This window comes from Salvia miltiorrhiza, chromosome 6, assembly GCF_028751815.1.
Source record: "Salvia miltiorrhiza cultivar Shanhuang (shh) chromosome 6, IMPLAD_Smil_shh, whole genome shotgun sequence".
In the NCBI taxonomy this organism is placed as follows: Eukaryota; Viridiplantae; Streptophyta; class Magnoliopsida; order Lamiales; family Lamiaceae; genus Salvia; species Salvia miltiorrhiza.
Genome location: NC_080392.1, coordinates 41291537 through 41317407, shown reverse-complemented (window position 1 = coordinate 41317407; position 25871 = coordinate 41291537). Strand labels below are relative to the sequence as shown.

Sequence of the window (25871 nt, the reverse complement as noted above, 5' to 3'; positions counted from 1 at the left end):
TTTCTCATTTTGCTATCTTTTCCATTTTTCGGCCAGAATTAGTGTTGAAGTGATCCTCTAAAATCCTACGTGTCCAAATATGTTGATTACTAAACGACGTCGGTTTGCGAAGATAGCAAAATGGCTGAGATAGCACCATTTCACACAATCACTTCATCACTAAGTTTAACCATAAAATGGACGAGATAGCAAACTGAGAAAAACTAATACTCCATCCGTTCACAAAGATTGTGTGTTTATTAATATTTTCATCCGTCCATAAAGATTGTGTGTTTTCCTTTTTCAGAAACATCCTTTATACTTTAAACCTCATTCACACTCAATATTTATAAAATGTTCACCCTATACTTTTACATTTTGGTGGGCCCAATATTATCCTTTAACATTAAAATCACATCTTCCAACTTTTTATTAAAACTCGTGCCCTACACTCCACCACACACTCTTTGTGGACAGAGGGAGTACTTCATGGGTCCCAAAAAATAGTTCTAGAAGAGAACAATACGAGTTTTAATAAAAGTGGTTAAGTATATTGTGAGTGGAGAAATAGTCTCACCTAAATGGTAGTGTTAATAATGACGATTACTTGTATTTGTGAGTGAATAAATTAATGGGTCAAATATGTAGTAGGATAGGTAAATAAGTTAGGGGTTATTGTTGAAAAATTACCAAAGTTTGTTAATTTCTGGTTTATATCATGACCTATTCTTTTGCCCAAAAAAATACAAAATTTACTTCTGAATCGTCTCACGACGTACAATTTCACTCAAATCCAATCTATTATCGCAGTGAAAAATTGCAAGTCGTGGGACTATATTAAATTGGACTTGGATGAAATTGCTTTATCCCAGCCTATTATTGATCTACAGCTTTACTTAAGCCCCCTAATTAGTAGATTATTCAAATTGAATTTGGACGAAATTGTCAGTTGTGGGACGATGCAAATAAATCTTAAATTCATGTCTTTTTTGACAAAAAAAAAAAAGTTCATGATATAACCAAAAAAATTAGTAAACTTAATTTTGTGGAGTAGTGTCTATAAATGAAAATGGATTATTTTTTGAAGATGTACCAAAATTCAAAAATGAACTATTTTACCTGGACGTATGGAGTAGTTGAGTAAAGATGGTGTACAATATGTGATTTTTTGAAAGTTTAGTATTCTATAAACATACGATCTTTGTGGACAGAGGAAACATTTATTTTTCTATTTTCGGAACAGGTCAATTGAATTGTGACGTCCAAATAAAGAAATGTGACCTATTGAATTGGGACGAAGGGATTTTGAACGGGAACACATTTCATGGACTGAGGGAATAAGAAATTTAAAAATTTATAAAATAAAAGTAATAGCTGCCAAAAGCACTCTGAAATCTAAATATTGACATTATTGCAATTGACTGTTTATGACCTTATCATCTATTGAACAATTTCGAAAATGTTTTGAAGTACTTATGGCTACACAATATTGATTTAGAGGTGTTTACTTTTCATAATTGATAAGAATATATATAATTGATAATTTTTTAATTTCATTACTAAAATTTGTAAAAATTCAACACTTTTAATGAAGATAATAAAATTGGCTCAAATAATAGAAGTAATCGAGGTCCTTGAAATATTCCAAAGTTTATATTTATCTTAGTAAACGATGAATTAACTTGTACTATTTTTTTAAAATCTATTTATAATATTTTTCATAAGTAAATGCCTCGTTAATAAAAAAACGTACATCTCAACTGCTATTTTTATCCAAAATATAAAAATGGCGTGTAAATTACTAATACAATGTCTTCATAGCATGACCAAGGCATAGAAAGATAATAGACGAATGTGGGCCCAAAAGTCGCGGCAACAATGAAGGCGGGGGAAAGATAAGACATGTAGCTAGGCCTCACAATTTACGTGTGTTATGTTGTTATTGTATCAACACGGTAAAATAGCAACACAATAAAATCAAACACAAACACAATATGTTAAGAGTGTGCTAAAAAATTCAATAATTTATAGATAATTAACCCTAAATTCAACCTCTAATAATAATAATAATAATAATAATAATAATAATAATAATAATAATAATAATAATAATAATAATAATAATAATAATAATAATAATAATAATAAATGTTATTATTATATAAAAACAACACCAATAGAGCTTAAAACCATCCAAGGCCGATCGCCATATCAGAAAATACATCAAGAAGAAAAACAAAAAATCCAAGTGAAAAGCTATCCACTATCTCTTTGAGACCGACCCCCAACTTTTAAAATTGAGATAAAAAAAAAAATTGTGACAATTATATGTCACACAACTAACTATTGATTCGTTAATTTAAGTGTAAAAAAGACTTTCTTAATCTTTTAGAAATATTAGAAATGGATCCACTCTTTAACATAGGCAAATAAGCCCTTTTATGTGGACGGCACCGGCTCCTCACAAAGCCAGAGTGACAGCTTGGAGAAGCATTTGTAACAGGCTGCCAACCTGCGAAAACCTTCTCAAAAGGAATGTCCTCATCCCAGCCGAAGAACAGTGGTGCAATGCATGTGTGTGGAGGGAGGAAACAGCTGAACATTCTTTTCTCCATTGTCCGAAAGTCGATCGCGTGTGGGACAAAATCCATCAATGGATTGGAATGGAAACGGCTAAACCACAAAAAGTCGAAGATCATTTCATATCTTTCATTGGAGGAGGAAGAGGTAAAAGAAACAAGAACTTCCTTAAAGTTCTTTGGATTGGGACTGTTTGGCTGATCTGGAAGTATAGGAATGAGAGTAGGTTTGAGAACAAGAATTGGGAGGTGTCCAATCTTGTTAATGAGGTCAAAGGGAGGCTTTGGAGCTGGAACAAAATCTTCCATATTGTCGAGTTCAATGTTTCTTTTACCTTGTGGTTCTCTAACGAGTTCGCACCACTTGTTTGATGTTTTTGGTACTCCTAGTACCACCCCAGTTTTTTAATGAATTTTTTATTGATCAAAAAAAAAAAAAATAAGCCCTTTTATGTTTTGCGGCAATAATAATAGTAATACTATTATTAGAATAGAAATGAAATAATTCTTGAAATAGACATAGCGTCAAAATAACACCAAACAAAGCTTGTCACATGTCGGCCCCACGGTTTCCTCTCAATAATTGGATCTTCCTTCCCCACCCAACTAAACTTCCATTTGTGTAACTGTATTTTCAATAAAAAGTCTAATTAATCAACTCTAATTAATCCCTTAATTAAACCCAGAAATCAAAATTAAACAAATAATAAAGCAAACTTAGCTTTCAGCATCACCATCACCATCATCACCATCATCATCATCTCCTCAACCTGCATTGGAGGAGGGCACACACTTCGTTCGTACTGAATCAAATCCCCTCCAATTTGTCATTTTATTCTTCCTCTTTTCTCATCCCTGCTTCGCCTATATTTTTGGGGATAATACATTCGTAGTTTCGGGATTTTGTTGCGGGGCAGTTTCTGTGTAAGTTTCTCTCTCGTAATCTCTGAGCTTATTGGCTGGAATTCATTGATTTGGAATTGACTATCCTGCGGTTAATTTGAGGAAGCTGGTTTTGTTTTAACATTATATTTATTGTTCTCTCTTTTCCGGCGGGTTTCGCAGATCTGCGTTGGAGAGAAGCATTGCGAGTTTATGAATTTTTTGCATTTGCGATTTTGAAGGACTTTTCTGAGTTGTTGGTAAAGGTTTGAGCTTTAGGATACGGTGTAATAGGGCGTCGTGATTTTAGTTTAGTTGGTTGTATGGAATATTGGGATATTTTTTATGGTTGTTCCTTTCGCGATTTTCGGTTTGTTGATTGCCTTTGTTTTCTCAATTTGCATGTCATCGTTTAATTTGCATTTCCAATCCTATTTGTCTTGATAAGAAATTGTCGTATTGACCTCTTTTTCCCCCTTCTTCTTGAGGGGTGTTTTAATTAACCTGTTTGAAAAGAGGAATGAGGTAAAATGGAAAATCTGGCGGAATTTGCTTAGCATGCTGAATAAGTAACATTGTTTGGCTTATTAAGTTTTTGAACACAGCGATAACTTATGCCGATTTTTTGTTACTGAATGTTTTTGTCCTTCGAGTGATAATCTGTTGTTTTTCGACCGGCCAAAATTCTATGCTTATATGTGTCAAGGAAATGGATTCTGGACACATGAATTTACTTGATGGTTTATTGTGGTTTATTGTGACATCTCTTTCTATTGCCAATTATGCTTGATGTCTTGCCCATAGTAATGTTATTGAGGATAGTTACTTGCTGCTATCAATCTTAACGTAGCTGTTACTTTCTTGAGATGTGGTTTATGAATTAAGGTCATATGCATGGCTCTATCTATACACACTGCTTCAAATATCTGAAATTGTGTCGTCTTAGGATTATGGATGGATTAAACCAAGATGGCAACAGTGTGGATTCTTTCTTACGGAACTACAAACTTGGGAAGACTCTTGGGATTGGTTCATTTGGCAAAGTTAAAATTGCTGAACATGCACTGACAGGGCACAAAGTTGCTGTCAAGATTCTAAATCGTAAGAAGATAAAGAATATGGATATGGACGAAAAAGGTTAGGCAAACCATATTCTCTATATGTTTATTATACGTCTTCTCCAATTTCTGTGCTCGTCATCTATGATTTTAGTGTGCGGCTCCTGTCTTTGTGCTGTCACTCCTCCCCTTCATAAACCATGTTCATTTTCCAATTTTATTCTGTGAGGAACTGCGGTTCTTTCACTCATCATGCTTTCAATATTTAATCAAAATAGAATTCTTCCAGCAATATAAAACTGTAGTTATCTTTTGTTCTCTTTTATTTACACTAAATCCTAAGCAGCAGCCATTTCCTTTTTGAATTTGGATGTATTAGTTGCTATATGTATTATGGTTTAATGTGAATCCATGGTATCATATCAGGCCTGTAAGGTCCATGCAACATTTCTCAGAGTGAAGATGGTAATTATTAATGTGACAGTACTGTAAATTTTTTCTTTAATATATGAGACTCCATTGGTGTCTAGTTGTGTTTGAGGTATTTTATTCATGTTATTCTGTACTTTTTTTTTTCTCTAATAATGCAGAAGTTAGTTAAATCGAGTTTACGCTAGTTTTTTTTAACAGTTGGTTGCCTCTTGCAGTCAGAAGGGAAATCAAAATTTTGAGATTGTTTATGCATCCCCACATCATACGTCTCTATGAGGTTGTGGAGACGAATTCCGACATATATGTTGTGATGGAATTTGTGAAGTCTGGTGAACTGTTTGATTATATTGTGGAGAAAGGTAGGTTACATGAAGAGGAGGCACGCATGTTCTTTCAACAGGTTAGATGCTTCCTTTTAGACTCATCAAGATATTTTTTCATTCATGGTGAGTATAGCAATGCCTTTGTGGTGCTAATGGTTGCAGATAATATCTGGAGTGGAGTACTGCCACAGGAATATGGTGGTTCATAGAGATCTGAAGCCAGAAAACTTGCTTTTAGATTCTAAGCACAACGTGAAGATTGCTGATTTTGGTTTGAGTAACATTATGCGTGACGGTCATTTTCTGAAGACCAGTTGCGGAAGCCCCAACTATGCTGCTCCGGAGGTACTCTTTGAAAACTCATGAGCTAAATATGTAGTTAGAATTTAAACAAAGAGACTGGAGTCGAGGAGATTTTGAGTGTTTCAGAAATGGGCAATTCAAAGAGTCTGATATGTGTTTCTACCATAGGTTATATCAGGTAAATTATATGCGGGACCTGAGGTGGACGTATGGAGCTGTGGTGTAATTCTTTATGCACTTCTCTGTGGCACCCTCCCATTCGATGACGAGAATATTCCTAACCTGTTTAAAAAAATAAAGGTGCATCCATATAAACTCGTGCTGTTATATGTTCGTAAGTTCCTCTTCAAATATTTTCATGCTTGGAAGCTTAGTGATAAATAGCATAGGAACCACTGCATCGCTTATAACAATGTTCATTACAATTTTAAGCTCTTAAGGAATTTAGTTGAGATTGGTAATGACCAAATTTGAACTTAAGTTGCTACTTATCATTTACACTGATATTGAGCTGGGTGCTAGTTAGTTCATTCATGATTTAATATTTATGACTTCAAGTAGCTAAATTTTTGCCAAGTTAAGAATTTGTGCAAGCTTGAAAATATTTTAGTGCTTTGCTTGTCTTACTCTCAAGCTGTTTTATATGCTTATATGAAATTTAGACTACCTCGCCCCTTCAGATTTGACTTCTGAGCTCCCTATAGACCATATATCATTGTTGTTCTGAAGCTTTATAATGTTCTCCAAAATTGTTAGCTGGTCAACTCAATAATTAATTCATAGGTATTCCACGAAACCTAGATTGAATCCTATTCAGAGCATTAGCAAATAGCTGTAAATGGAAGGAAAACTTTCACATATCGTGATGCACTTAATGCTAATCTGTTCAATTTGTCTCTAGGGTGGAATATACACTCTTCCCAGCCATTTATCTGCTTGTGCAAGAGATTTGATTCCCAGGATGCTTATAGTTGATCCCATGAAACGAATGAGTATTCCGGAGATTCGTGCCCACCCTTGGTTCCAAGCTCATCTCCCACGTTATCTGGCTGTGCCACCACCGGATACAACCCAACAAGCTAAAAAGGTAACTGGAGCTTAAAGTGTGGTCAATATCTACAATAGATGTAGCCGATTCTATGAACACTGAGAAATTTTTACAAGATTCTCAATGATTGTCCAATGAAGACCAAGATATGAGAGTAAAATTCTGAGCATCTTTCCAGTTCTTTGTATCTCTATCCAATGGTTTTCTGGCGTTAGTATTGCTTCCGCACCATTTGTCCTCTCCTTCTTAGTTTACCTTCCGGTTGATGTGACCTTCACATTGTTCTCCTTACTCGTCAACTTTTGCGTATTACATGACCTGAAATTTTAATGCTCAGAATCATTAATATGGAAGTTTATAGTCAAGAAACTTCATAATGTGCAGATTGACGAAGATATTCTTCAGGAAGTGATTAAGATGGGATTTGACAGGGTTGCACTTGTTGAATCTATTCGAAACAGGGTCCAAAACGAGGTAACTTTTGTTATTCTATCTTGTTAATATTGTTAATATGGGATAATCACATCTAATAACATGACCTTTACACGTTTTCTGGGTTGCAACATGATCTTAAAATCTTTACACCCAATAACACAACCTTAACAACTTTTGCAATTATAACATCAATATTAATATCATGAACTCTGCACATTTTGTTGGTTTTTGACATGGCTTTTATTGTTATTGAAGTTTGTTAATTCTCAACTGTTTATCAGGGGACTGTTTCATACTATTTGCTGCTGGACAATCGGTTTCGTGTTGCCAATGGCTACCTTGGAGCTGAGTTCCAAGAGACCGTGGTATGCTTTTCTGTTAACTAGAGAAGATGCGCATTCTTATATGTTTAAGGGAATTAGAGCTTACTGTCACACAACCAATTGCCACATGCTGTTTTTTAAGTTAATGGAAGAACACTGTGTTATCTATTGATTACTGTTGATCACCAGTTACCAGTATCACGGGTTCTATGAGTTATTGTTACTGCTGATTTCCTTTTTCTGAACTTCACACATTATCTTCTTTCGTGCTGGTTCATACGCACAAGTTCCTGCCAACCTTACATGCTTGCATGAATTTCTATATACTCGTAGGAATTTGGGTATAACTGCACAAATCCAAGTGAACCTGTAGCATCTCCTGTTGGGGAGCGCCTTCCTGGGGTTATTGATCATCAACAATTTGGAGGGAGGCAACTTCCAGCAGACAGAAAATGGGCACTCGGACTCCAGGTTGGTTGACTGCTTTATAATCCCATTGGTGAGAGGATGTGTATATGAGCACATAGACAGCTCCAATGGCAGATTATGGTAGTTTGCTTTATAGGGCCGTTTCAACTATGAAGGAAGCCTAGATAATAATTTAAAAAGAAAATGTTGGAAATATTTTTCTCTCCTCTGTTATATAAGATAACTTATTGAATTTTAATATTAAAAAAGACAAGATATAAATTTTTTACTGGATCTAACTTTTAATTTGTGACTAAGGTTTTATTTTTTTAGTTTTCAGATATAAATCATTGAATATAAATATATTTTATGATACAAAATAGGTTTTAAATTTATATAAAAAAAGTTATCATATTATTTAATATTTAGGGTTAGTGATCAAATCTATCCTAACCTTTTGTGGTTTTATCAATTCTATCCCAACCTTTGAAATTTACCAAATATATCCAACTTTTTAACTATTTTATCAATTCTATCCCAACTTTAAAATTTACCAGTTCTATCCCAACATTTTCAACCTGTATCAATATTATCAAACGTTTTTGAGAAATTAGTGTCTTTACATGAATTTTTTTATTTTTGAGAAATTCGTGGATAATTTATTTTTTGGGTGATCTAACAAGTCCTCATCCGGCTCGCTACATCATAATTCAGTCTTTGGAGGGAAGCTCCAATGATAAAATTGATATAAGTTGAAAAGGTTAGGACATAATTGATAAACTTTAAAAGTTAGGATATAATTGATAAAATTGTTAGAGGTTGGGAAATAATTCATAAATTTCAAAGATTGGATAGGGTTGATAAAACCAACTAAAGTTAGGATAGATTTGATCATTAACCCAAATATTTATATAAACTGTTGAAGAATGTAGTGAACTCCTATTTTCTAGGTTTTTAATCAGTCTGCATAAATTGAATTTCTTTAATGTTATAATTTCAGTTCTTAAATCTCATCAATTCCACTTGTTTTTAATTTTTATTTTCTCTGGGAAGCAAAATCTAAAAAGAGACAACAATCTACCTCACACAAATATACATGCAATCCTTGTGTATATATCAATCTTTTGAAGTTGATGGTAGTTACTCTTCTACTCATTTGACTTGTCTGACAGTCTCGAGCCCATCCCCGTGAGATCATGACGGAAGTTCTCAAAGCTCTGCAAGAATTGAAAGTTTACTGGAAAAAGATTGGACATTACAACATGAAATGCAGATGGGTTCCTGGCGCTCCCGGCCACCATCAAGGGACCCTTAATTATTTCGGAGATGAATCTGCCATTATTGAGAATGAAGGAAATATCGGAACCCCAAATGTGGTCAAGTTCGAAGTGCAGGTAAATCTTTTGATATTTGCATTCTACCATCATAGTTGCTGATTTCAATACATATTAACTGTGTCAAGAATAGAGGATAAGTAGACATGTTTAGCTATATGAGCAATGATATAACTCTATAATACAGATCCCTGTTTATTTATCTTCACACCATAGGTTTGGACCTCTTCTTTATCACCATTTATTCATGAAATCGAGGTTCATTCACCACGTAAAACTGATGCTTGTCACTATAAATGTTATCCTTTCATTTCAGCTGTACAAAACTCGCGAAGACAAGTATCTGCTCGATCTGCAGAGAGTTCAGGGGCCGCAGTTGCTCTTCCTTGATCTTTGTGCGGCTTTTCTCGCCCAGCTTCGCGTACTTTGAAACTGGATTTCAACCACAAAACTCCTTTTGATCTGTGTGGTGAGTTAGAGCTTGATGCTGTACATAATTATTGCAAGCCATGAGCCAAATCTCTCAAAGATCAATGTCGTGCCAAGCCGGCATTCGGAGTTGGCTTCTGCGGCGAGTTCTCTCTTCCCATTTCCTAACCGTAACTTCTTTTTTTTTTTTTTTTTTATGAATTTGATCCTTCAATTCTAGAAGTAGTTAATATGAGCCAGCTGCAGGTTGCTAGATGCAATACCTAATTCATCAAACATTTTCTTTCTAGTGTAATTTTGATATTTATTTCTTGTTAATTAGTCTTATTTTTCATATCATATAATTGGGCTTTAGTTTCCTCCTTTGTTTTTCAAGTTTGGTTTAACTAATGTTGGACGAAGTCAATTCTCGATTTAATATAAGAAATTACTAAACAATACGACATACCAAATGATTGAAGTGCAATTCTTAGAGCTATTTGAAGCTCGAATCAAATCAACTATCAAAGAATGTCTACGTGGCAGTCACCAACATGCCATTCCTTTTTGAGTCCACACAATGGCCCAAAATTAGGAAGACAAGCAAAAAAAACATCTGAATTAGAACCTAAATTATCACGAAAACACAATCAAAATATAATGACGATCGAATTAGTTAACGTAGCATATAGTTGGAAGGTCGATGGAGTTCCACAGCATTGATTCTCCATCAAAATTGGACCCAACGTCTGCATTCTCATCTTCCTCATTTTCCCTCGCTAGTTCGTCGTTGCTGTTGTTGTTGTCGTTGTTGTTGTTGTTGTTGGTTGCCTCCTCTCGGTTCATTTTACAAGCATTCCTAAGCCTCGTGAGCTGCTCGGATCTATCACATCGAGTCGAGCTCGAGCTCAGTTTAAGACACTCATTGATCCCATTAAAGGCATACAAAGAAGCAGAGAACTTCCTCTCATAGTTCATCCTCTTCATTGCTTCACTCAGCATTAACTGCTCATCTTCTTGCACCATTGGCCTTGAAATCTCCTCAGCTATCTCGAAAGCAGAGTACTCGATCGACGATCCGATTTCGTCCACGAACTGGAAATCCACAGGCTCCATCATCACCATCATCTCATCGTCTACCTCTGTTTCATCCGACTTCTCATCGGCCTGCGTTGCAAATGAGTCGAAACTCGAATATTTGTGATCGATCATGTTGTTTTCGATGGTGTAATTCTCATCGGGATCGTTGAGGAAGTCGGTGAAGCTTGATTCTGAGAAGTCGGGGATTTCCCCTGTGTCCCCTGTCGCCGCATGTTCCTGGCTGACAGGCGGAGTCAGGGACACGGACGAGGACGGATGCAAAGTAGTTATGTAATTAGCAGTGATCAAGGCACTGTTCCGTGCTTTGATCCTGCTGAGGAGGAGGTTGGTGATTTTCGAGGAGAGGGCGGGAGTTGAGGAAGAATTTGAATTTGTGGGCCAGAAATTAGTTCGAGTGTTGGCCCCACGGAGGAGGCAGGCTGCCTCGTCGTAGGCTCGGGCTGCCTCCTCCGCGGTGTCGAATGTGCCCAACCACACTCTTATTTTTTGTATCGTGTCCTTTATCTCCGCCACCCAGCGCCCCGAGGGGCGTTGGCGGACTCCCACGAACCGCTTGCGGGCCCGCCTGATGCCGCCCACCGCCGCCGCGGCGGCTGCCTCCTTCACCATCTCGTCCCACTTGGGCGATAGGTTTTTCTCTCTGGGGTTGAGTTTTTCTTCATCATCTACAAAATCACAAGCCTTTCTCTTTCTTGCCATTTGTTTCTTTTTGGAGTAGTTGATTTTGGAGTGTGAGAGTTTAGTGATTTTTGTCATTTGATGTGAGAAATGGTTGGTTTTATATGCAAAATATGAGAGACTGTAGAGTTGAAATGGTCTAAGTTTTTTCTTATTTTTTTCATTTTTTTTATTGCTACAGTTTTGTTAGTTTTTTAGAGACAAAAGGGAAATCTATTTGACTCGGCCAAATGTCAGTATTGAGATGAGGCAGATTTTGCAAGTGCAAAATGTAATCTGAAAATGCTTTCTTGATTTTATTAATATTAAATATTTTGATCATTAATTTATTTATTTTAAAAAAACTAAATCAACTTGATTATTTAATTTTGTGAGATTTGGAGGCAGCACAATGATTGTGTGATTATTTTAAGAGTAAAAGGCATCGGAATTATCAATTCATTTGAAAATGACATACTCCTATTAGATTAAGTAGAGATGAAGTTGATATTAACGAAGGTAAGCTTCTATTTGTTTTGTATTGGCTTTTAGGATCCGGGCAATAATGGTGGAGGCGTACAAATAATGCTAATGTGAAGATATTAAATACTTATTAATTACATACATCGGATTTATTGGTGAAAAATGTTATCCGCTAATTAATTACATCGTATTCATTAGTGGAAAATGTTATCCGCTAAAGTGGGTTTATTTCGATTGTAAATTTTTTATTAAACAAATGATGAATAAAAAAAATGAAAAATATTATACTTGTTTCATTTGCTATTATATGTTTATTAGAGATGAAAAAAATGAGAAAATATTGAAAAATATTTTCACACCACTATCTAAAAATAATAGTATTATTCAATATTGAAGAGAAAATAAGTAAAAATGAGCTGTCCATGAAAATATTCCATCATACCTAAAGAAAATCTTCTATCATAATAAACATATAAAAATAATTTTAAAAAAAAACATATTTTTTATCTCATTTTTCATCCAAATAAACGCACCCTAGCTAATACAAAAAAGAGGCAATATTTGATTTTTCATGCTTTCGATTTTTTCTTTTTTGGGTAGTGCATGATAACGTGAAATGCAAGTAAAAGTATTGAATTATGTGAAAAGTATTATAAATTCATCACATAAATAATTTTAGATACAAGAAGATTATTAATTGTCTTATTATCAAGTATATAAAATCTATTTATACTGAATCAATAAACCGTCTTAAAAAACAAAGGATTTTGTAGGTATAGTCTAAACTTACAAGAGTACATATTTTTATTATAGAAAAGAATAAATACATAAATAAATATAGGAGTATATGGATCTTAACTTAAATACTATAATAGGCAGCTTAAATTTTATGAAAAATACTCTTTTTATATTGATATAGATTGAGCATCTTTACTTTATTCGAAGACGCTGATTCATTGTACTTCCAATTTATTTTAAATTGAACAGCCGTACCTATTTTTTATTTTTATTTTTTTTGATAGGGCATTTGAACTTTCATATTCACAATCACAAAAATTAAGTTATACTCCAAATACATAGCATGATAGCAGTGATAGCACCATTTTAGTGGGAATTTTGAACCAAAATGTTTCAGTTTTAGCATTAAAAATATTCTCAACTCCAGTTTACACTAAACACTATAAAAGAAAAAAAAATATTTTTAAAAATATTTATTTTCTAAAATTTTCACGAAGGAAATCAAGTATAGTTGATGCCTTGGCCAAAGAGAACCGTCCCAACATTTCTTTTGCAGCTCTTCAACTTTGACACTATGTTTATTAGACGATTCTCCTTTTCATCTATCAATTTTTTTTTTTTGTTTCTTAGGATTATGGCTCAAAGATTCTTAAAAAGTTCGGCCCTTTTTTGAGTTTCACAAATGATTATTTATTTTATTAATTTACATTCATTAGGAAACCGGAAAATTAAAAGTAGTTAATGCTATTTTTCTGGGTCAAAATTGTAAAATAGTATGAAACATAACATTAACTTACTAAACAAGATAATTTGGGTTATACTCTATTAATGACAATTTACAGCGATGTTACCGAAGGCTATTGACACTGATATTTTTAACAGTTGATGCTGACACAAGGGTAAAATGCTTTTGAATTATTATAATTTTATTAGTATTTTTTTTAGGGGTATTATAATTTTATTATTAGTTCGATTAAACTGAAAAGTGTTTATCTACTGAGATTTCATAATTTGGATAATTGCAAATTTATTTCCCGAAATTGTTTACATTCACGCGAGTATTATTTCTGTGAATCAATGGATAAATAATAAATTTAATAATTCAAATACTATGATCGTTATATTGAATTTAGCTCATCGGGGTTCTATTTGTAATTATTTAAATGTATTCCAAAATTTTAAACCATTAAACTCTTATTCTTGTAGTCTCCGAGAATAGCCTTAATCCAGAAATAGAATTAGTATATAGTTTATGACATAGCCCCAAAGAAAAAAGGATAATATAATTATATGCGGTGTAAGATTCATATTATACTTATATATTTTCCTTATTGTTGATATATACTTATTATATACTTATATATCGTTCTTATTGTTGATATAGTACTTATTATATACTTATATATATCGTTTGGTACGGGTGATTAGGGTGTATAATATACCTATGACACTCTAATATTTTGTTTGGTAAGAAATATTATCAAATATATGACCCTTTATAAATTAAAAGCCCGAAAATGTTATATTGATTTGAGGAATTCTGTATACTATGAAGGTGGTATACGACTATACGTAATACAAATCTTAATTACAATCATTATTAACTTTATATAATCTTAATACATCATAACAAACAATATATTATATTTTACATATATTTTAATACTTTCTACCAAAAATAATATTAATATGACATATAGTAAAAAATATCACAGTCAAACATATCCCACCTTATCTCATACCATATACAGAACGAGCCAAGCATATTGAATATCATATTAAATGTTAGTATTATAAAACATACAAGATGATACATATATAACAAAAATATAATGGACGAACAAATAATATTTAATAAAATTGATAAGAATTTTCATGCAAACAAGGAAAGAAAAGAGTCAAAGGAAGAGACATAAGAGATTTTGTGGGGTTTGTTTTGAACAACGGAAAAAACATACAAGACTTGCACAATGCATCACTCTTCTGTTTCTTGTGCTGTTTTATTTAATTATTACTCCATACTTCATAATTACACAACCAAAATTCGGTTTACAAATAAATTTTTACTGAGACGCAATGTAAGCGTGACCACAATATATATATGCACGGATATTTTACCACTCAGAGTCTGATTAATTATTCATTCTTATTTATAAGCGTTGTCAATTTTACTCACAAACACAACTATTTTTATTCAGAAAAATAATTACGTTTATTGAGAATAAAGCTATTTTTAGGGGCATTTACTTTGAGTGATATGATAGATTGACAAATAATTCTAATTAGTCTATCATTTATTTTGATGAATTGATTAATTTTATACTTGTTTAACCATCTTATCATTCAAATACCCAATCATATATTTAATCAATCTATCATACCACTCAAAGTAAACGTCACTTATTGAAATCGTATTTTCATAAAAGATTTAAAAATATAAAAGGAAGACAATCGTCACTTAAAAATTGTCAGTTTTATTCATAACAAATCAACAATATAAATTGTCACTTACACTAGAAAAATGCGACTTTTGTTATAATTGTATGTATAGGGGAGGGCTATTCAGAAAACTCCTTTTAGACAATAAACTATAAACTAATTAAAATGTATGAATTATATGTAGAATACCCATGAATTCGCTGTGTAAATGTATGAATTACGAAAATTAAATTTTTTGCTACCTATGGGATTCGAACTCAGGACCATGAATTATTCCAACAAGGTGATGAATTAACCGTAGATCTTGATGATCCAAGGGCTGAAAATGGTTCCTATTTTATAGTCTAACATATATATATATATATATATATAGGAAGAGGTTCAAATAAGAATCACTAAATAAAATTAGAACGGAGAACCATTTTAAGCCATTTGATCATCAAGATCTACGGTGGATGCATCATCTTGGTGGATGAATGCAAATCCTCAGTTCGAATCCTGAAGGGAGCAAAATTTTTATTATTTTCGAATGCATTAAATTTAATAGCGAATGCATTAATTTATATAGCAGATGCATTGATTTTAATGGTTCTTATGTTCTCACGATAAGTGTGGTTCTCATTATAATATATATATATATATATATATATATATATATATATATATATAGGGGGCGGTTATTCAATAAACCACCCTTATTTTAAGAATTACGAACCAGCAAAAATGCATGAATTTTATGTATAACACGCATGAATAAACTGTATAAAGGCATGAATTGCGAAAAATAATTTTTTGCTACCTTTGGGATTCGAACTCAGGACCATGAATTTATCCAACAAGGTGATGAATCAACCGTAGATCTTGATGATCTAAGGGCTGAAAATGGTTCCTAATTTATATTTTAAGAAGCGTTCTTATTTTAGCATTCCCCTATATATATATATATATATATATATATATATATATATATATATATTATATGACGATCGATAAGAATATTTGTTAATTTGTTCCTGAACAAGTATCACTTTGATTCAGAATATCTGTTACTTGTTTTTTTATCAATGAACAAATAATTTTAAAGATCGTGTGACGATGGACTCAAATATGAGATCTTTAACTTAAAGCATTAACCACTCTATCACTAAACCAACACACATGCATACACATAAGTGTTAATTTTATTCGTAAGAAGTGTCACGCTTTTCAAAACAATTGTCACTTTTAATCATAATAACTATCACTTTTATTTAAAACCATTGTCGTTTTTCTTCGGAATAACCACTTTATTCATAAGAATTATCGTCTTCATTCAAAATAAATGTCACTTATATATAAAATGGATGGTACGTATTAATAATTTTAGTGGAATTAAATATACAGTTGCATATAATTGTATACATGCGAGTACGGAACAAGGTGAATAATACTAAGGTGGTCGTACTTGCAGTTGCAGGTACCCATCTTCATTAACTATTGTAGTTAATATGCGTCCATCTTCGATAATACATTCACATTTATTTCAGGAAAATTTTAGAATTCCTATACATTCTATAAAGTCACAATTAGAATGTAGAAAATTCAAAATACACATAGTAATATTGATAATCCAATAATTGAGATAAGAGATGGTAATAATTTCGCAACAAATGAATTCAAACCAAACACCTTCTCTCTCTCTCTCTCTCTCTCTCTCTCTCTCTCCATCTCCCCCTGTTGCTCTCATAGCATCACTGTGTGTGTGTGTGTGTGTGTGCTATAAATAGAAATAAATAAATAAATAAGAAATATGACGAGAGAGGGAGAGAGAGAGGCGCCTGATATATACAAAAAATAAGCACAAGGAATATGTCAACCATCAATTCTGATTGCTCCACATGGAGTTTCATCAAAAACCCACCAGTCTTCTTCCCTCATTATACAATCAACAATTTGTTTTCCCTAATAATTGACTCAAATAAATTACTAACAAACTCCACTATGCAAGCACACAATTTCAAGCATAATTTTCATAGCTGTAAACACCAAGTATAAGTTGTGTGAACCTCCTAATGTTTCAAAACCAGAGACAGAGACAGTAACAAGACAAACAAATGTGTATTTTCAGAAAGTAAGGAGAGAAACCATTTGAAAATAGAAGCATATACATACCCAGTCTCTACTTGCTCTACAGAAACTATGCTCAAAAATTCAAACTTGTGGTAAGAAAAAACCACGAGTTGGACCTCATCTATAACTGCGCAGAAGAGGAGTTGTGCTACTTTCACTGGCTTCAGAAAATCTGACTCGCTCCATAGCAGGATCTTCGTAGGCAGTGGCTAGCTTCTCATAGAAAGAAGATATGGTGGGATCGTTGCGATCAAGTCTATCCTTGTTGATCATGCACTGCATCATAAAATTGGATAGTTTATGACAAGCAGTCAAGAAACTGATAAAAGCAAACAGCTAGATAGATACATACTCAGCAATGCTCATCCTAATTTGCTACTACAAGTAACTACCAAGGAAATTAGAAAGATTTAACCAATTAAAGAAATTGTGATCTTCCTAAAAGAATGAAAAATTAAAAAAATGACATCAGTATTCAGAGCCATTTCTATCTGCATTCAGTTGATGAGTTTTTCACTTAGATGCACAACACAAGTACCGTAGTCAAAAATACATCGAGCTTTATTTTGGAAGGAGACAAGAACTCGGAATCGTGGAAAACATTAGATGAAAGATAAATGAATAGGACAACAGAAATTATCCACACGTCAGAATTCAAAGATCTTAGAAAATTGATGAAAGGTGCACAATTGTTCTTGTTAAACCATGTGTGATATAATGTGAATATGCTTGCGTATTCATCTATTGATTTGCGCATTTATGACGTATCACATAATGAAAATAGATCATGAACTCTAAGTGATAAGCCAAGCTAGAATGTCGATTTACCTCAGCTGGGAAACCTTTGAAACTAGGTAAGAATCGTCTCCGGCAATAACTATGGAATAAGAAAGTGAGAATCGGAAGGGGAACTGTTAAGCTTGAAGCTAAAGGAAGTTTCTTCACACCAAATATCCCAATGGCAATAATATGCATCAATATTAAGAAAACTATTGTTGCGTCGTGAACCACAGGCCAAAACTTTCCGCCAGTTTCAAACTTCGGTGCATAAACGTTCAATAGCTGCCCAGGAAGAACAATAAAACAAATAAGCAACACTAATATTTGAAATATCAAAAGATAGCATTCTTGTCATAATATATTCACAAGATAATGAGATATACAAGCTGACAACATAATATCAACTTGGAAATAGCAAAGAGCAATGGGCTGACCTGGTTACGATAGATGATATATCCGAGGCCATAGTAAATCATTACAAATGGCAAGATGAGGGGTGCGAGGAAGAAGTATGTTATACCAAGAAGGCTGAAAAAGAGAATCCTGGGAATTTCTTTGTGATAAGGATTGGAAGGGACCTCGAGTTCATCATCAGAGTCACAGCACAAACCTCCTTTCAAAATACTCAACATCAGGCGCTTCACCCGGAAAAGTTCTGAATAAAATGTTTTGGTCCATCCGGATGTTACAACATATGCAATGAAGAATGAAGCCTGAAAAAGAATGTCAAAATATTCATTTACTTAGAAGAATATGATGTCCAGAAAATATTGCCATGAACCCAATGCTGCTTGAAAACTACAGGAAAGGAGTGAAAGATACGAGATGCTGACAGTCAAAATCAAAAATACCTGTCCAGGAACAGCCACAGCTAATAGTTCAGGAATTCTTTTAGGCTCAAGAAGGACATCAAGCCTGTATAGTGCTGTTCCAGATAGCACGTTGGCAAAGAAGACATTCCATACTGTAAACCATAACATTTTGATAGTTGCACTTTTCTCAATCTGACTAAGGGCAATGTATCCTTGAATGGAAGATAGAACAATCATGACTGGTGGCACTAAAGATAGAAACATCTCAAGAATGAGACTCGGAAGATATCCTGTAACTACTTGGGTGACAATTTCCCTGCATTCATTTGCACGTAAGAGTTTATGTCATACAATTAAGCAAGGATAAGATGTGATTATTTTCATAATCGATAACCATTGGACATACACATGAAAGTTTATAAGGTTTGCACTGTCTAGATCATATTTTATATATAAATTACTAATAGGTAAAGTAACTTACAGCCTTAATATGCCACTCAAAAAGGGTAGCCAGGTCTCCAGCTGAGCCAAATTAGTAAGCCCTTGGGCTATGAGAACAGGTACAAGGAACATTATGGTTATAAGAAGACATGAAAAGATAACAGCAACGTTACACATCCATCTTGTAATGAATGATGCAGAAAAGAAGGGCCAATATACATCTTGGGGATCTGGAGCTGGTTCGGTAACCCAATCTGTGGGTTTAACCCCTTGTTGGATGTGTGAAACTATTGCAGCGCTAAAACGAGACTTGAAAGATACAAATGCAGCTGGAACTTCCTATTGCAAATTGAAGATAGAGCATCAGATGGTGTACCAAATCAAAATGTAAAATTAACAAAATTAAATATGACAGAAAAAAGACCATTCGTCATGATACGAAGGCCTTCTGAGAATTGTATGGAATTTTAGATTTAAAAAAATTAAGAGAGTAAGAATATGACTGTTCATCAGTAAGTGCTCTGTGAGTCATATGAAAGAGCACGTTATTGGTATCAACCTCATTGGTGGAATTGGAAATTCTTCGCAATTTTTAAGATCAATCACATATCTACTGATTAATATGTACAGTTGTGAAATAGGTAACACGATTATATCTATCATGTTAATATGTGCCGTGACAGATCGGCTAACTGACTAACTCTAAGATTATTTTCACCTCAGTAACATATTTCCTACAAACCTTTACCCTAAAATTACTGTCTTGTAAGACAGTGAAAAGTAATTTTGACTGGAAGCGGACTCTAAAAACTATAATCAATTTACAGACAAATAAAAAGGAGATTCAATTCTGAACCAATGACAGCAGTTAATGATATTCACCTTTCCAGCAACAGATAATTGTTCTGTTCTCATATTACCCTCCATATCTTCTAGCTTCTTCTCGTACTGGTCTACACGTTCAGCTTTTCTCCCACAAATACCCAAACAACAACCTCTTTTGGAATTTTGTTGAGTAGATTTCTTTGATTTGAGATGAACAAGCTTCTTATAGGCCTTGTCTGCCTTGTTCTATATAAAAATAGAACAATATCAGCAAATGAATAACATAATAGATGTTATGTTGCATCGCTTCTACACTTGATTATATAAAGTGCTTCCCAATTTTTTTACGTCGGAAGATTATTTTTGTTTTTTTCATCACAAAAGCATACATTGGGCTCGATACATTGGGCTCGCCATATAAGTTGATTTCATGCATCTAAATAGACAAGAATGCAATTTATAAAATGAATAGATATGCCAGCAGAATTAAGAAACTGCAATAGGTCTAAGTTGTTCTGCATGAAAAACACTGGTGATGTGTTCAAGAGTGATAACTGAATTCAATGATCAAACATGACAAGTAAAACAAACTAATCAGCCCTTGTCTACCATAACATATTTGGTTAAAGCATTAGAGCTTCACTCTTTGCTTACAATTAGCCCTTTCAGTTTGCCTGTTCGATGAATCACCGAATGAGAAAGATAGGTGGAAGGATAATATTCACTGAAAAAGCTCTCAATACTCTCACTGAAGCTCCTCCCAGCAGTAACAGGAATACTTCGAACTAAAACAGTGAACTGGCTGGGCCGAGGTTTTGAAGAGTAGAAGTAAGAAAGCCTCAGTGCTGCAATATCGTGATATTCCTGCAGAGAAAAGTATAAATTTATGAACCAATAACTTTTCTACCTATTATGAAAGAAAATCTACCAGGAGTGATATGAAAATAATATGCTTACAGAGTAAAGAAGATAGCAGACGACAGCTGTGAAAATATAAACAGCAGAGAAGTGTATCCACAACCTTTGAGAATCGAAAAATTTATGTCACTTATAGACCAAGCATATAAGTTAATAGTGACAACCAACAAAATGTACGAATGCTTAAAGCAAGACATAAATGATTCTCTTAGGTGAGTGTTAGCTTACTCTACTAGCACATAACGTTAATGCTGCAAGGCTCTAATCATATCTCTGTCTATACAAATTTGATAACAAAGTCGTCCAGGTACATCACAAGTGCTACTAAATGTGAGCGTGCGTGTGTAAACTCAGTTGCATAATAGTAGTAATTCATTTTTTACAGGTCATATATTAATGATAATGAGATATAGTATTTATATAATATTAATTGATTATATTGAGTTTAAACACTCAAAAAGTACTTTGACTGTGCTTACTAACATGCTTTAAGCATATAAAGATACACATTTTCATTCTCTTTCTTATAATTTCTAATTTAATGTTAGATATTTGAAATAATATTTAATTTAGTTATCATAAATTCTATATAGTAACAAAACTAATTTCCTACAATGTGTCAAACAGGTCGTTTACTCAACTGATGACAAGGCGAGACAGGAAAACCTGCAAGGTGGACCTATTTTCATCATCATCCATGGATCACAACACCAAATTTCTAACCTGAAGGAAATAAAGAAGGATTCTAGACACCAACAACAACTTAGAAGCACCACAAAAAGATGAAAAGCTTCTTTTTTAAATTAGAAAATATTTGACGAACGGATTCAGAGTGGTGAGTTTCAGACAAATGTAAAGACAGAAATGAGAGTGTGATAAAAAGTCTCTGAAAGATAGATCAAGGGCTTCTCCCTTAAATAAAAGCACAACTCAAACTAGTTCTTACATGGCATATTTAGATTAAATAAATAATACAGCCAAAAACCTGTTTGAACCATCATCAACATTTGAAATGCTGAAGGTCTCCAGCGATTTGCTTGGTAAGTCGGTAAAGTCAATATTGAGCTGGTTCCCCATATAATTGAATGGGAGAAGAATAAATATGCCGACAATCGCTGCAAATCGAAATACTCTTAGCCTGCATACAAGAAAGAAAAACATGTAGGGTGATCTGGTCAATCTGCAGGAAAAAAGACTACAAGAAAATTGCCATAACAATCAGAATTTTATTTGTGAACAATAAGCAGAATAATTCAAGGAATTAATCCAAACAATAAATCTATCAACCTCATCACATTTTTAGAGCTCTCTATCTATATTATCACAAAGTGAAAAGTCATTGGGGCAGAGCAAAACTACAACCCTCATAAGCGATACCAAAATGTTCATGATTCAGACAATTAAAGATCATGGGGAAGAATATTATGCAATCAAAACTAGCAAATGTCTCCGCATATGCTATTTTCCTGTCTAAAAAAGAAAATTTCTGCAGAACAAGACATAATTCAAACAAAATTCCGCAACTTATTGCTCCAAGAATTTGGAACTGATTTTAACCACCTAGATACCAGCACTATGGCCTACCAAAGATGTCATATCACTCTTCTGTGCAGATAGCAAGAACTGCAAATGTTTGCTTTCCATATGCTGTTTTCTTGTCAAAAAGAGTTTCATATTCTGTTTCTATAGGTATTTTTTCATTCCTTTGCAACAAATTACCAAATTGGGAAAACAAGACATGATTCAAACAAAATTCACAAATTATTGCTCCATATATTTAGAACTGAACATTTCATGGTTCTATGCAGACACCAAATTTTACAAGAAGTTCATTCTTTTCCACTGACCCAAAGATGAAAATGCGCATGAATACCACAGCATCCAATCCAGAGTTTTCCAAAAGCTCGTCTTCGGTAGGCTGCCATGCTCTTTTCACCCATTTGAAAGAAGATAAGAACCCTCTCACACCGGATGCATAATTATCCTCGTGAAATTTCCCTTCAGCAACCAAGCGTGGGACATAGAGTTCAGCATAATTTGGCCGGTTTCTCAGTATAGTGTAGAGGATGAGAAAGAGAAAACTCAGAGCAACGTTTATCCCCACTGAAGTTAAAAGTGCTGAAAGAATCATTCCTCCAAACTCTCAAATCAACTTTTTCAAACTTATTATTATCCTCCACGACTACAACCACCAACTCAGAAGCCCATTTGCAACTTTATTTTCAGCTTCAACTAACCAGCTTGTTTATCAGATAACCGCGAAAGGCAGCAAAATGCCTGTTGCTGAAAAATTAGCATAAAGTTACCCACAAATCTACCAGAAGTGAAGGTAAATTGCTTGAACAAATTATTCATTCTCAGCTATATAGGAGATATCAAAGATTTGATCTAAGTTCATTCTCAAGTTTTCAGAAATTAAAACACACACACACACACACACACGCAAGTACATCTTTGATCTAAGTTCATTCTCAAGTCCAATATCACATGATGAGGAAAATAAAAACACACACATACATAAATAATATATACGTACGTATATATGATTTCAGATATTAATTCCAACGGCAAAACTTCAGAAAAGCTAAGCTCGATTACCAAAAATAAAACGATCAAGATGATTTATTGCAAGCAGTGTTCTCACTTCTCATGCCAGCTCAATTTGAGTTTTGAGCAATTCAAATAGTTCACATTATAAAAATATGCAGCACAGGCGCACAGCGTCAGCATCGAAGATGAATCTAGGGGTTGACTGGGAGAATCAAAAACCCTAATCCATAAACAATAGAACTTGAGAAATAAATTCAGTGGTAAGAGAATCATACCTTTTTAGCAGAGAATTCGAAGTTTGAAGCAGAAGAAGACTTTCGCTTGTTTCAGAGTGAAACAGTCGGTTTATTTTCTGTTTTTATAACTGTCGCGAAGTTTCCCTTCATTTTAAGAAAAAGGAAAAAAGTAAAAAGGAGACGAAAAAGAAGAAATAAAAATAAAAATAAAAAAGGAGTTGTGTAATGTGTTGTATAGTGCCAGGTGATTATATGCTTTAATCACTATTTTTAATTGTAGTCTACACCTAAAGTAAACAATAACGTTTTTTTTGAAACAACTAAAGTAACAATTAATTATAATTATAATTTCAAATTAGATCAGAAGTCGGAACTAAAAGGGAACTAAAAGAGTATAATCTAACCATAATTGTAAGCGAGCATATATGACAAAAAGAATAATCTTTTGTATGTGTCATATAATATTAACGGTCAATATGCACACTAAACGATAAGTACTGAAAATTAATAAATACAATAATCATGTAGTATTAAATAGTTTAATATTTATAAATATATTTGCGTAACTATTTAAAGAATTTTATACTATTTTTATTTTACTAATAATTAAATATGGACTAAAAATTTAAATAAAAAAACATAATGTGGGTGCAAGTAGCTTTATCCTTTATGTGACTATATCCAAATTTAGAATGTATTACCTCCATAGTTTGGTGATTATCTTCATTTTGCGAGGGCGAGAGATTAATGTGTAAAATTCCAATCCAAGCCCTTCATAACACTACAAAGAAAGAACAAATCTAGAATATATATTAGTTAATTAAATTTAAACCTAATCCAAAGATCATTCAAAAGGCTACGATATTATAATTAATAATACGTCCATCCGTGTGTTGCATGATGGACATCGAAATTAAACGACATAATATTTAAATAAATAAATATAAATAAATAAATAAAATTAAAATATAAATAATTTTAAAAATAAAATAAAATAATATCAATTACTCAATAAAATCATGAGATTAAAAACATATATTTTAACTTTGTATAAAGGATAGTGATATTATAGTTATTAAATAAATTTAAATTATTTGATAATGAAAATTAACATTACACATTATAGAGTATTACATGTAATAAAAAATAAATAAATATTTTTCATAAAAAAATATAAATAAAAAAATTTGTAAAATTTTAATAAAGAGATAAAAATAAAATATTTTAAGTTTTAAAATTTTCATAATTTATTCATTTTAAATTCGTTTTTGATTATTTTTATTCCATATTAAAGATCTTTTCACAAATTTAAATTTAAGATATATATTAAAAAAAATTCATGGATCAAATTTGATGAATGTTTAGGAAAAAAAAAAGAGAAAAATAGTGGGGAAAAAATTGGTGAAAAAAGAGAAAAAAAAAAAGAAGGAAAAAATTGGAGGGAAAAGCTCCATTTTTATATATTAAAAAAAAGCGTAACAATACTACAAAGCCTTCTTTCTTTTTCAGGGGAAAGACGTAGAGAATTTTTACAACGGATTATGTACTTTTGTTGATACTATCTCCGTCCATAAAAATACTATATAATAATTACTTTATGAGGAGGTCTCATGTACAACTGATTGTATCATACAACCAAGTCATCCAAGATCAATATCCTTACCCACTTAGAGGTTCTGGACTATTCAAACCCAAATACGTATAGTAAGTGAGTTGGATTTGAGCACGTAAGAACCGGTTGTATCATACAACCAGTTGTACAGAAAATTTTGTGTTACTTTAGTTGGCGTTCATAAAAAATATATTATTATTTTTTTTAAAGATGACTCCATATACTCTTTTTATATTTCACTCTTACAAATACATAAATATTCTTTACTTACCCAAAAATTACTACGATCCACGTTCAATTCAATAGTAATAATAATCTTTACTTACTAATCTCATTCTATTATTGAATGTTGAATTGAACTTTCCATCATTTGAAGATCCAACCAATATTAAAACTTAAAATCAAAATAAAAAATAACGAATTTTTAAAATTTTGTGATGTAAATAACTTACACATAACCTTTGTTCAAGAAAGAAAAAGAACTTTCGGATTACATTCTCTATTTCGTTTTCAATTTCATTAACTTTCAGCATGTTTTGAAAACTAACAAGTATATAATTAATCACTACCCCCTAAAAAAAAATTACTACTATTTTCCATGTTTTGAAAAATTAATTGTTCGTAATTATTTTTATTGACAAATTAACTTATTATTATT

General features: G+C 32.8%; 3 protein-coding genes across 9 annotated transcripts; 1 reads left to right on the top strand and 2 right to left on the bottom strand.

The window, feature by feature from the left end:
• Positions 1-3111: 3111 nt before the first annotated feature.
• LOC130989599 (SNF1-related protein kinase catalytic subunit alpha KIN10-like) lies at positions 3112-9872 on the top strand. 3 transcript variants are annotated; one of them, XM_057913592.1, is made up of 12 exons: positions 3112-3482; positions 3624-3700; positions 4387-4577; positions 5146-5330; positions 5416-5598; positions 5725-5856; positions 6458-6643; positions 6989-7078; positions 7321-7404; positions 7696-7833; positions 8943-9164; positions 9421-9872. In XM_057913592.1, the coding sequence occupies exons 3-12, from the start codon at positions 4391-4393 to the stop codon at positions 9532-9534; spliced, it is 1521 nt and encodes a 506-aa protein (XP_057769575.1). In that variant the 5' UTR covers positions 3112-3482; positions 3624-3700; positions 4387-4390; the 3' UTR covers positions 9535-9872. The 3 variants fall into 3 exon arrangements, with proteins under 3 accessions (XP_057769575.1, XP_057769573.1, XP_057769574.1); XM_057913590.1 differs by having other exon boundaries at positions 3219-3482; positions 3624-3706; XM_057913591.1 differs by lacking the exon at positions 3624-3700 and having other exon boundaries at positions 3228-3482.
• LOC130989600 (ethylene-responsive transcription factor ERN1-like) lies at positions 9709-11492 on the bottom strand. Its single transcript, XM_057913593.1, has one exon. It carries the CDS (start codon positions 11367-11369, stop codon positions 10185-10187), a length of 1185 nt encoding a protein of 394 aa, XP_057769576.1. The 5' UTR covers positions 11370-11492; the 3' UTR covers positions 9709-10184.
• Positions 11493-16777: 5285 nt separating this feature from the next.
• On the bottom strand, positions 16778-23843 carry LOC130989598 (CSC1-like protein HYP1). 5 transcript variants are annotated; one of them, XM_057913586.1, is made up of 11 exons: positions 23641-23843; positions 22663-23098; positions 21801-21953; positions 20855-20918; positions 20552-20761; positions 19955-20143; positions 19113-19411; positions 18671-18947; positions 18254-18532; positions 17868-18101; positions 16778-17315 (listed from the first exon to the last, which is right to left on the bottom strand). In XM_057913586.1, exons 2-11 carry the CDS (start codon positions 22944-22946, stop codon positions 17157-17159), a joined length of 2148 nt encoding a protein of 715 aa, XP_057769569.1. In that variant the 5' UTR covers positions 22947-23098; positions 23641-23843; the 3' UTR covers positions 16778-17156. The 5 variants fall into 5 exon arrangements, with proteins under 5 accessions (XP_057769569.1, XP_057769568.1, XP_057769567.1 ...); XM_057913585.1 differs by having other exon boundaries at positions 22663-23092; positions 23641-23792; XM_057913584.1 differs by lacking the exon at positions 23641-23843 and adding an exon at positions 23414-23610.
• Positions 23844-25871: the final 2028 nt, after the last annotated feature.